General features: G+C 43.9%; 1 protein-coding gene across 1 annotated transcript; it reads left to right on the top strand.

The window, feature by feature from the left end:
• The first annotated feature begins 9,778 nt into the window (after positions 1–9,778).
• LOC141630986 (uncharacterized) lies at positions 9,779–10,906 on the top strand. Its single transcript, XM_074443714.1, has one exon. It carries the CDS (start codon positions 9,779–9,781, stop codon positions 10,904–10,906), a length of 1,128 nt encoding a protein of 375 aa, XP_074299815.1.
• The last annotated feature ends 1,037 nt before the right edge of the window (positions 10,907–11,943 follow it).

Genomic DNA, 11,943 nt, shown 5'->3' with positions numbered 1-11,943 from the left:
ACAATTAAGTTATTTTACAAGTGTTTAACAAAACTAAAGATATACAAAAGGTACAACTCAAACTACTATCAGCTATGTGGACTGCTTTTGATGTATCTCGTGAAAGACTCATCCCGCCAAGCACCCAGCTAACATCCAGATCACAACCTGCTAAGACTGAGTGCTCACCATAAGGGATCATGGCAGACACAATAGAAACAAACAACAAGACAAACCACACAAGGTCAGTAACTGAAGAAATACCAACCATCACAGATACAACACAGGCACAACAGAACATAAACACATCACATCTCTTCCCACCAACCTCCGTCACCGACTGTCCACTGGACCAGCCCTGCCAGTGGGGGACCGCAGCCGTATCCACCAAATCCCCGCTCATCATACCGAGCGATAACCCTGTCACATTAATGTGCACATCCTCTCCCGTGGCGGGTTCCACGGAGGGCAAAACTAGGGCGTGAAGCCACTCCCACAAGTGACTCAACTCAGCCTAGGACGCACCTCGAGAACCAGAGACAAACAAACACAATCAGATGTACCACAACAACGAACGAAACAACACAATATCAACCAACTATCACAACCAGACAACCACACCGACACTACAGCAATCAAACCACATCAGAAGACAGTCTAGACAATCAACAGTACTGAGTAGGCGAACCTACCTTAAGCCAACCGCATCGATTCCACGCCCGACCATGTGATATCAATCAACCAAGCAATATACCTATACAACCAGTACAATCATTTATTACTATGACTACAACCCTAATTGAAAACAACAGCGATAACGATGATGACGATGACATAACTACGCATACCAAACCGGCTTTAAGACCGCTACTCGACTCAAGTATCTCACCTCATGGTGTAGGCACCCTCAAGGACCTCAAGGCAAGGACTATAGTGAAGGAGAAGGAAGAGTGACGGCATCTAGGTTTAGAAAATAAAGTGCGGAAATGATTTGCGAGCTCACGAAACATGATTTATAATTCCCGCAACAAACCCGTTACTCGATCGAGTAACTGACTTACTCGATTGAGTGACCCCAACTCGATGGAGTTCCCAAGCTACTCGATCGAGTAGCCTCAGCTAGATCGAGTCTCACACAAACCCACTCTCATACCGTGACAAGGCATCGCTCATAAGGTTTCCAAAGGTCAAGACATGCATCCAAGGTCGGTCAACGTCAGTCAACGGGTCCCTAAAAGGACGGGTATTACAGTCTTCTCTCCTTAAAAGGAACTTCGTCCCCGAAGTTCGACTCATCCTCTCCCGAACCTCATGACATAGAAACCAAGGTCATCACCACCGTTTTACCTAACACAGGTTGACACAGCTGTTTAGAATTACCATCCCACTACGTATGTTCATTAACATCATCATCATCCACCTTAGAACATAATATATTACACGACTCTCAACCAAACTCCAACTTCCTTTTTGAATCACTGAACACGTACAAAACACATAAAAGACTAGCACAACTACTACTAGCACTTACACATACTATCATTCAAACGTACATCAACACATCTATCGGACCATACACTTTCATTCATCACTTGACAACCATTGAGCATCAATTCACAACAACAAATGTTACTAATTCATACCACAAAGTCTTCATTTCACTCTATTATTTTAACCATACAACACAATTGTGCTAAAGATAACCCCACTACTGCTAACAACATGTCATTCTCATGACAACATAACGTATAATTACTGAAAATAAGGTACACAACATGCTATTTTATTCAACAATTATAAATTCTTACTCAATTGCACCATAACTACTATAAAACTGACCAAACAATCATATAAAGTTACTCAAAAAATTGTTTTCATACTTTAAAATACCACCAAAAATACTGTAAAATTGTTATAATTACATACTTTTTTTTTTCGACATTACTCATCTCCTCTTAAAGGAACTTCGTCCCTGAAGTTCACCATCAGACCATTTCCCTATCCCTCAAACCGATACATATATACCATTTTGACATTACTCATAAACCACAACATTGATTGATACTGACATAACCTACTTTTGACATTACACAATTACAACTCGTATAAACGTAAAATCACAGAAATTAGGTAGTACACCTCAAGACATATTATTACAAACTAGCAGCACATTCACCCGTTATTTGTTATTCGGTCACATCAATTATGCCACCGCATTATAACACTGTATTCTACTTATCCAATTCAACTTGATATAGACTTCAAAGTAATACCAATACCACCGAGGTTGTACAAATTGACCAAAATGCATATTCGACTCATGACAGCAATGATATTTTCTTGACATTACCTAAACATGACCGACACGATACATATGTATATGAAACTATGTCAACTGTGAACAACACCACCGCACTTTATCTTACCTGTAGCAATTTGATTTATCGTTCCGACTAACATACATAGCATTGACAATTACATCTATAACACGACCACATGCAACTATATAGTCAACGGTGAAGTTAGACAATGCTACTAAACACCCACAATAAGGATTAACATATTAGTATTCAAAGATATGATGATTCAAACAAGTCTCAATCCGAAAAGTTCCTGTAACAGTGACACTCGATCGAGTTGGTCAGGCACTCGATCGAGCTGGCCTTACTCGATCGAGCTCATCCGCTACTCGATCGAGTAAGCTGAGATCAGACTACCCCTCTAAAGCCATACCTGTAGTTACTCGATCGAGTGAGGGGCACTCGATCGAGTAACCAACAGGTCAAAATCCCCCAAAAGTCACTGGTAAACTAAGCAATCATATAATCACGAGTTGGGATACTCTCCCGACCCTAAAATCCTGTACAACAAGTCTGAAAATACTTAAAGTACGGCCTTATGGCCAACCATACAAACCAAGATCCAAAAAGTACCAACCGAAAACGAAATAATATTCACTACAAATCATGAAACATAAGAAGAAGAAAAGGAGTGCCATCACTCCCCATGCTGCTCATCTATGAACTCCTTACCGCCACCGCCGCCACCAGATGTGCCCACTCCAACTCATCATGACCCGCATCACTACCAACTCCGGCATCTGCTCCCATGCGCCAAGAGGCCAAGCAACCATAGGGATACGACTGAGGCTCTCCCCCAAGTATACCTATCCACCCCAAAAGAGTGGAAGACGCCACTGTCATCCCCAACACCCCGCCACAACACCGGCTGAGCCCCCGTGATCCTAAAACCCTGTACGTAAGCCATCTCATGAAGGTTCCGGAGTGTCAAGGTAGATGACACCCACTCCGCGAGGTCACTCACTCGTGTCTCCGGGCTATAAAAAGGATGGTAACCGGGATACTGGTACTGTGGTCGCACTGGCTGCTCCGGCTGCGCTGGCTGAGTCTCAGCCACCCTCTCCCTCACTCGGCGTGGTCCCCCTCCCTACTCTAGGCTGGGCATCCTCCGGTCTCACATTCACCATTTTCCTCAGCTCGGGCATCACATGTAGGATCTCTGAGTCAATAAGGTACGCCTGCCTCGCTGGACGCTCCTCCTCCTCCTCGTCAGAATCGGCAGCTATAACTGCCGGTGCTAAGGGCTCACTCACAGGTAGGTGCTCAGGAGCTGGTATGTGCATCCAACTCATACCCCATACCCTCCATGCCAAACTACCATCCCCCAAGGTTCTCAACCATTTATGGTCGAGGAAGTACTGACGGTCCAAGGTAAGTACCATGGTGGTCAAAGGGGTATAGGCCGAGGAGGCCTCAAAGGTGGTCAGCCTCTCTGCCAACCGAGTGGAAATAGCACCACAACTCAGAAAACGGGTGTCAGACGAGCCCATCAGGGCTAAACTGGCACATACTATGGTAGGGGCACTAAAGTTCACTCTCTGCGATCGGGTGGGGTTAAGGTACGCCATCAACAACATTAACTCCTGTGAGTTTAGCTTACTCACATCCTTCCTCTCATAGGGCAAACATGTCAAGACATGGAGGAAAATCTTCAAAGTGACATGTTGAACATCGTTAATCAACATGTTACTCGAAGTCGGAGCTGGTTTACCAGTAAGATAAGGTATGAGGCTACTAACCCCACACTCAGACGGAATGTCCCTGAGAGCTCCCTTGGCGGGTTTAGCCAAGCCGAGGTGTGTTGCAAACATATCCATTGTCAACAGAAAACTTGTGTTCATAAGGCGGAACTCCATAGTTTGTTCCACCGCTAAACGAACTCATGAATTCAAGGGTCAAGAAGGCATAAGAATGTTTCCGGAGATTGTATAACCCAATCATCCCTAGAGTCTCAAAGATATGCCTAACATCGGTCTCAATCCCCAAGTCCGTCAAAAGAGTCGTGTCTATACAACGGGTAGGTATCATCTTCCGTTTCTGTAACGCAACAAAATTACCCCTTTGTGTGAAGTCCACAAAGACTACAGACGGGTACTCGGGTACTGGTGGGACCGTAGGTCCACTCCCCTCTCCTACCTCGGGCTCGGAAGCCCTCCCCCTTTTGCTCTGACGGGTTCCCACAAAAGGTCTCGGCATCTGTTTTCAACACATAACTTAAATATACAAACCACGTATACTTGAAAACATGTAAAGCATTCATGTATAAACATAGAAAAGAGTTACTAAGTATACACTTTCACCAACAATCCAAATTTTAAAAGCATAAGCCCTTAAATGTATCTTCAGATGGTCTCACAGCTGTAAAAATTTTGTCAAGTACGGCATCAACTATCATCACCACTACCTCTTTTGGAAATTATACCTTCAAAACAACTTCATACATAACCGAATTTCACAATAATATAAGACGAATTTCAAGTTGGGGCACTTTAAAGACGGAGTTTTAAGGCAAATTTTTGATGAAAATCATCAAAACCAACTCTAAACATGATATGTATAACATATATTATCCAATTTTCTCCTTTTTACATACAAAAGACAACCAAAATTCAATTTAAAATCTCAAACCCTAGAAATTTCGAGTCACATAAACCTCTAATTTGATTCAATTTTTTCATAACATCAATAATCCACAAATTGAAGCAATTAGATCACATTACAACAATTATAAACATGTTTTGGTCCATATAAATCGACTTTTCAGCGATTACTAACATCCTACATGCTTCTAATTAATGAAATACATCAAAATAGGATAAATATTCATACCTTAATTAATTGCCAAGCAAGGAGAATGAATTAAGCAAATGAAACACCAAGATTTAAGCACAAAAATCACCAAGTTTTGAGAGCACAAGAGAGAAATAGGATGCTAGGGTTTTGATTGAATGAGGAATAAGAAACAAAGAATTAGGGAAAAAGGGTATAAAATCCCGTATTTCAGCGGTACTGTAGCTTACTCGATCGAGTAAGCAGGTTACTCGATCGAGTGGCCTCTACGATCGAGTTGGAGCTACTCGGTCGAGTTTTCCGCTGGCATATCCAACTTTTCGACGTTATAACTCCTAAACTAGATCGAATGAGGTCTACTCGGTCTAGTAGGCACTCGTACTCGGTCAAGTAAGGCTAGCTACATGATCGGGAATCATGAGCTTAACTAAAGATTCCTGCAAAACAGCAACGCGTGTCGATTCCAAAATAAATTCGGAAATCGTCACAGATTATTATACTTATTCAAAACGCGTTACTACTCCACAAGTACAACGTACCTATTCCAACAAACATATTACTCCATTCAACTCTTTCATTTCGTCCTATAACCACCATTACGCAACTAAATGACTAAACTTTTAGCTTTCTCATGCATACTTTCAACACATTTCTTTTACTTCTAATTATTTATTTGTCACTTTGACAATACAACTACTAATCATATCACTCTAAGCATTCATTTAACATTTAACCCTTTAGCAAGACCTTCCCTAGCATATAAGGGCGTCACCACCTCGGTTGCCCGAAGACAGTCATAATCAAATGCCGATAAAAAAATTATTAAGTTATTTTACAAGTGTTTAACAAAACTAAAGATATGCAAAAGGTACAACTCAAACTACTATCAGCTATGTGGACTAATTTTGATGTATCTCATAAAAGACTCATCCCGCCAAGCACCCAGCTAATATCCAGATCACAACCTGCTAAGACTGACTGCTCACCATAAGGGATCACGGCAGACACAACAGAAACAAACAACAAGACAAACCACACAAGGTCAGTAACTGAAGAAATACCAACCACCACAGATACAACACAGGCACAACAGAACATACACACATCACATCTCCTCCCACCAACCTCCGTCACCGACTGTCCACTGGACCAGTCCTGCCAGTGGGGGACTGCAGCCGTACCCATCGAATCCCCGCTCATTATACCGAGCAATAACCCTATCCCATTAATGTGCACATCCCCTCCCGTGGCGGGTTCCATGGAGGGCGAAACTAGGGCGTGAAGCCACTCCCGCAAATGACTCCACGTAGCCGAGGACGCACCTCGAAAACCAAAGAGAAACAAACACAATCAGCTGTACCACAACAACGACAACGAAACAACACAATACCAACCAACTATCACAACCAGGCAACCACACCGACACTACAGCAATCAAACCACATCAGAAGACACTCTAGAGAATCAACAGTACTGAGTAGGGGAAACTAACTTAAGCCAACCGCATCAATTCCACGCCCTACCATGTGATATCAATCAACCAAGAAATATACCTATACAACTAGTACAATCATTTATTACTATGACTACAACCCTAACTTCAAATAATAGCGACAACGATGATGACGATGACATACCTGCGCATAGCAAACTGGCTTTAAGACCGCTACCCGACTCATGTATCTCACCCCATTGTGTAGGCACCCTCAAGGACCTCAAGGCAAGGAATATGGTGAAGTAGAAGGAAGAGTGACGGCACCTAGGTTTAGAAAATAAAGTACGAAAATGATTTGCGATCTCACGAAACACGATTTATAATTCCCGCAGCAAACACGTTACTCGATCGAGTAACCGACTTACTCAATCGAGTGACCCCAACTCGATCGAGTTCCCAAGCTACTAGATTTAGTAGCCTCATCTAGATCGAGTCTCACACAAACCCACTCTCATACCGTGACAAGGCATCGCTCATAAGGTATCCGAAGGTCAAGACATGCATCCAAGGTCAGTCAACGTCAGTCAACGGGTCCCTAAAAGGACGGATATTAGAGCCTCATATTGGATAATCCTTGGAGCTTGCGAAAACATGGTCACAAGCTTGGTGTAGATCTCATAGGCTGTGCTTATCTTGATAGCACTCATTTGGAGATCGGGCTCCATAGAGAAAATCAAGACATTCTTGATAGCGGCCAACCCTTTTAGGCATGCCTCATAGGCTTCCCTTGGGGTGGAGGTTGACCTAGTAGTAGGTGCGGTTGGAGCGGTTTCGGTAAGGTAACGAAGCTTGTCGTCACCTTCCACGGCGAAACGGAGTTGCGCATCCCAATCGGCGAAGTTAGAACCATTCTATTCAAGTTTTCATCGATCCATAAAGGATCGGAGCCAAGATGCATTGGGGAGTGGTGGTGCGTTTGTGCTAGTTGATGCGGATGTGATTGGAGTCGACATTGCAAACTAATCAAATTTACTACAAAATAGAGAATGAAGGAATTGCAAACATTTATCGTCTTAAAACTTGTAAATATTTTAAAACAAGTTTTAGCATTTATATAGCGACCTCCACCCAACTATTATATATGATTCCGAGATCCAAATTCATATCAATTCGGGCACGGTGAGCCGATTCATCCCTAATCAATATAACTCGGTGGATTAAGAAAACTCGAAAAAAGGGTCTAGGGCATCCTAGGGTTTCCGTCTAGCCCTCCTTGTTCTCGTCTGATTTTCTTTGTTCTTCCTCGACTCAAGGCTTGACTCATGATCTTTGATTATGAGTTTGGTCGGCTTTTTTCGTTTTTTTTGCTTTTGTTTTCTTGTGCAGGACCAGATGGAGAGAACAACAACGGGTCAACACCGGGATGGAAAGGAGCCTATGGGTTCAGAGGATGGGTTGTTTTAATGGGATGAGGACGTGGGTGGAGGGAAGGAGTAGGAGAAGATCCTTCTGATGGGGAAGCTTTGGGCATCTAGGGCAATTAATTTTAAGGCGGCTATTGACACCATGATCAAGCTATGGAACCCTTCAAGTCCTATTGTAGGGATTGTCATCGATGCGAAGGACAAGACTTTTATCTTTTGTTTTCACTCGGAGAGGGATAAGGCGAGGGTTCTGGAAGGGCAGCCGTGGCACTTCGACAAATTCATGTGGTGTTTTGATGAACCTAATCAATCGGGTAAACTTACTGACTCATCTCTAAATTTTTTCCCAATTTGGGCACGAATTTATGATCTGCCAATTTCGGGTCGCACGAGTTTATCGAATGCTACACGTCTGGGGAATACTTTAGGTACGTTCATGCATTTTGAACATGGCCCTAATCCGGAGCTTGATAGGGCAATTCGAGTAAGGATATTATTTGATATTAGGGAGCCACTAAAAGCTGCTATTCCTATACGAGTGCATGATGGTCGTACTATCAGCTTCCCAGTAAAATATGAGTGGCTTCCGACGTTTTGCTATGGCTGTGGGATAATTGGGCACGGGGAAAAAGACTGTGAGCATGGACCGTATGAAGATGAGGACTTGAAATTTGGGGAATGGTTAAGAGTCTCACCATGGAAGGTGGTGAAAACGGAGAAGGAGAGCTCGGGAAAGGCTGCGAGGGATCTACGTGCGAAGTTTGATGAAGTTAGTGCAAAGGAGAAAGAGGAGACGATTTCTAAAATGATTGACAAGCTCAAGAGCATTTCTCTTGGTCTGCGTACAAAGAAACAGACGACTCAGGCAGAGGGGGAGAAGGTTGATGCTGGGAACGTTATAGGGAGGGAGGAGGCTGCGGGGGAGAATGTAGTCAGGGATATGGTTGAGGTGAATGAGGGGGTCGCTATTAATGGACCTACTACTGTTGGGAGAGGGGAGAGGGCTCGGGAGGAAGGTGAGGTTGACATGGCCATGGTGGAAGGAGACTGTCATTTTACTGGGAATTTACAAGAAATTACGGGCTTGGGGGAGGTGGGGTTATCAGCAAAAAATGGAGAGGGTACTCGGGGTGGAGGAATAGGGGCTGGTCAGAGGTGTTAGACACGCTTACCGAGGTCCGGGGGTAAGGGTTAAGGGGTGGCAGAAGCGATGGGGAAAAGAAAGAGGAGGTGATAAAGAGGAGAAGAGAGGAGAGTGTGGAGGATGTAGTTTCGAAGAAGCAACGACTGATTTCAGACGGGGGCGTCTTAATACCTGAGGTGGAGGTTGACGGTGGTCAACCCCGCCGGGCCCAATGAATATCCTAAGCTTAAATTGTCGGGGCTTGGGCAACCCCGACATAGCTTCAGCTCTCCGTGCTCTTTTACGGAGGGAAGCACCGGCCATTGTGTTTTTATGTGAAACAAAGCTTAGTGGTCGTGAGTTACGGAGGGTGCAGGAGCGGGTGGATGGTTACTTTGGCATTAAAGTGGACAGCATGGGGAGATCAGGTGGACTTGCTATGATGTGGAAAAAGGATATTGATTGTCGATTTATTTCGTCTTTTGTGCACCATTTTGATTTTGCTATTCGAAGTGAGGGAGGGGAGTGAAGACTTACTGGTTTCTATGGATGGCCGGCTGTGTCTGACCGTCATCTATCTTGGGAGCTGCTCTGGCTCTTAAGCGGAAAATCTCAGCTACCTTGGATTTGTATTGGGGATTTCAATGAGGTGCTTTTCTCAACGGAGATGAAAGGGGGAAGTCGACGTCAATGGCAAATGAACAATTTCCGGGCTGCGGTGGATGAGTGTGGTCTCAAGGATGTTGCGTGGGTGGCGGACCGGTTCTCTTATGACAATGGGCAGATTGGTGACGCGAATCGACAATGTATGCTTGACCGAGCTATGTGCACTTCATCTTGGACGGACTTGTTTCCTTATGCTAGGCTTTTCTATTTGGAGAGGGAGTGGTCGGATCATGCCCCAATCAAATTGGTCCTTGATCATAGGGTGAGGGAGTCTATTCGTCATAAAGGGTTCAAGTTTGAACAAATGTGGGTAGGAGAGGAGGGTTGTGAGGAGGCTGTTGAGCGAGGGGTGATGCGAGGGAAGGGGGATTTGGTCCGGGTTCTTGCTGAGTGCACGGCGGATTTGCGTAAATGGAAGGGAACTAATATTAAGCAACTGACTCGCGAGATTGGGGTTAAATACCAGCAAATCAATCGCCTAAATGAGAGTGAAAGGACTGAGGTAAATGTTCAAAAGCGAAGTAAAATCATTGCTGATATGGCTAGCCTTAGACAACAAAAGGAGCTTTACTGGAGACAACGTTCTCGCGCCTTGTGGTTAAAGAACGGGGATAAAAAAATGAAATTCTTTCATACTAGGGCAGGTGAACGAAAACAAAAAAAATTTATAGCTAAATTGGTGGATGACCAGGGAGTTACGAGGAGCGGGGATGAAGCTGTAGCTGCGGTAGCTAATAATTATTTTCAGGAATTATTTACGTCGTCTAATCCTGTTGTTCCTGATGATATTTTATATGACATTGAGCAGCATGTGACGGATGAGATGAATTTAATTCTGCGGCGAGAGTATAGCGAAGAGGAGGTAGTCGATGCCTTACACCAAATGCATCCTCTTAAAGCTCCGGGTCCGGTTGGTATGAACGGTCTATTTTATCAGACTTATTGGAGTCAAATTGGTACGGAGGTGGTCAACGCGGTTCTTGATATCTTACGAGGAGTGTCTTCGCCAAGAGAAATTAACAAAACAAATATCATTCTCATACCAAAGAAAAAGCCCCGGACAAAATACGTGATTTTAGGCCGATCAGCTTGTATAATGTGGCGTACAAATTGGTCTCAAAAGTGTTAGCAAATCGGTTGAAGCTGTTCCTGAATGATATAGTGTCGGAGAATCAAAGTGCTTTCACACCGGGGAGGGCTATTTCGGACAATATTCTAATTGCTTTTCCACTACATGAAGAACTCGAAGAGTACGGAGGGTTTTATGGTAGTGAAGCTCGATATGGCAAAGGCATATGACCGTGTTGAATGGAGTTTTTTAGAATGGGTCTTACGCAGGATGGGGTTCGATCGAGCTTTTCGCGGGTGATGGAGTGCGTTACGACGGTCTATTTTTCAGCCCTTATTAATGGGCAGCCGGCTGATTCTTTTGTACCGTCGAGGGGGCTTCGACAAGGTGACCCGTTATCCCCTTACTTATTTATCCTCTGTGCTGAAGTGCTTTCTAGTCAGATGTGAAGGGCGGTCGAAAATAGAAGCCTACATGGCGTTCGAATAGCAACAAAAGCACCCGCAATTTCTCATCTCCTCTTTGCAGACGATAGTATATATTTCATGAGGGCCAATGATAGGGAAGCTGATGTTGTGACGGATATTCTTCGTAGGTATGAGAGCGCCTTGGGTCAGCTTGTTAGCCTTGATAATACAACCGTCTCATTCAGTAAAGGAATACCGCTGCAGAAGAGGAATAATCTGGCTACTAGGTTGGGTATTACGGAAGTCATGGAGCACGAGAGGTACTTGGGTCTGCCTAATGTAGTGGGATGGTCTAAGAAGGCCATTACGGATATTTTGTGTGATAAGCTTAGCAAACATTTGTCTGGTTGGCGCGGGAAACTCTTGTCTAGGGCTGGTAAGGAGGTTCTTATAAAGGTTGTGGCCAATTCACTCCCTACCTATGTTATGAGTATCATTAAAATTCCCGTTAACTTTTGCGATGAGCTTACAGCGTTAATATCTCGGTTTTGGTGGGGTATTGAGGAAGATAAGAGGGGTATAAATTGGATTTCTTGGAGAAAGTTGTGTCAGTCGAAGAGTTTAGGAGTAATGGGTTTTCGCGATTTCCGTCTCTTCAACATTGCTCTATTGGGCAAGCAGGTGTGGCAT

The sequence above is a fragment of the Silene latifolia genome, chromosome Y (assembly GCF_048544455.1).
Source record: "Silene latifolia isolate original U9 population chromosome Y, ASM4854445v1, whole genome shotgun sequence".
Lineage (NCBI taxonomy): Eukaryota > Viridiplantae > Streptophyta > Magnoliopsida > Caryophyllales > Caryophyllaceae > Silene > Silene latifolia.
Note: the sequence above shows the minus strand (reverse complement) of the source record. Positions and strands in the feature narration are given on the sequence as shown.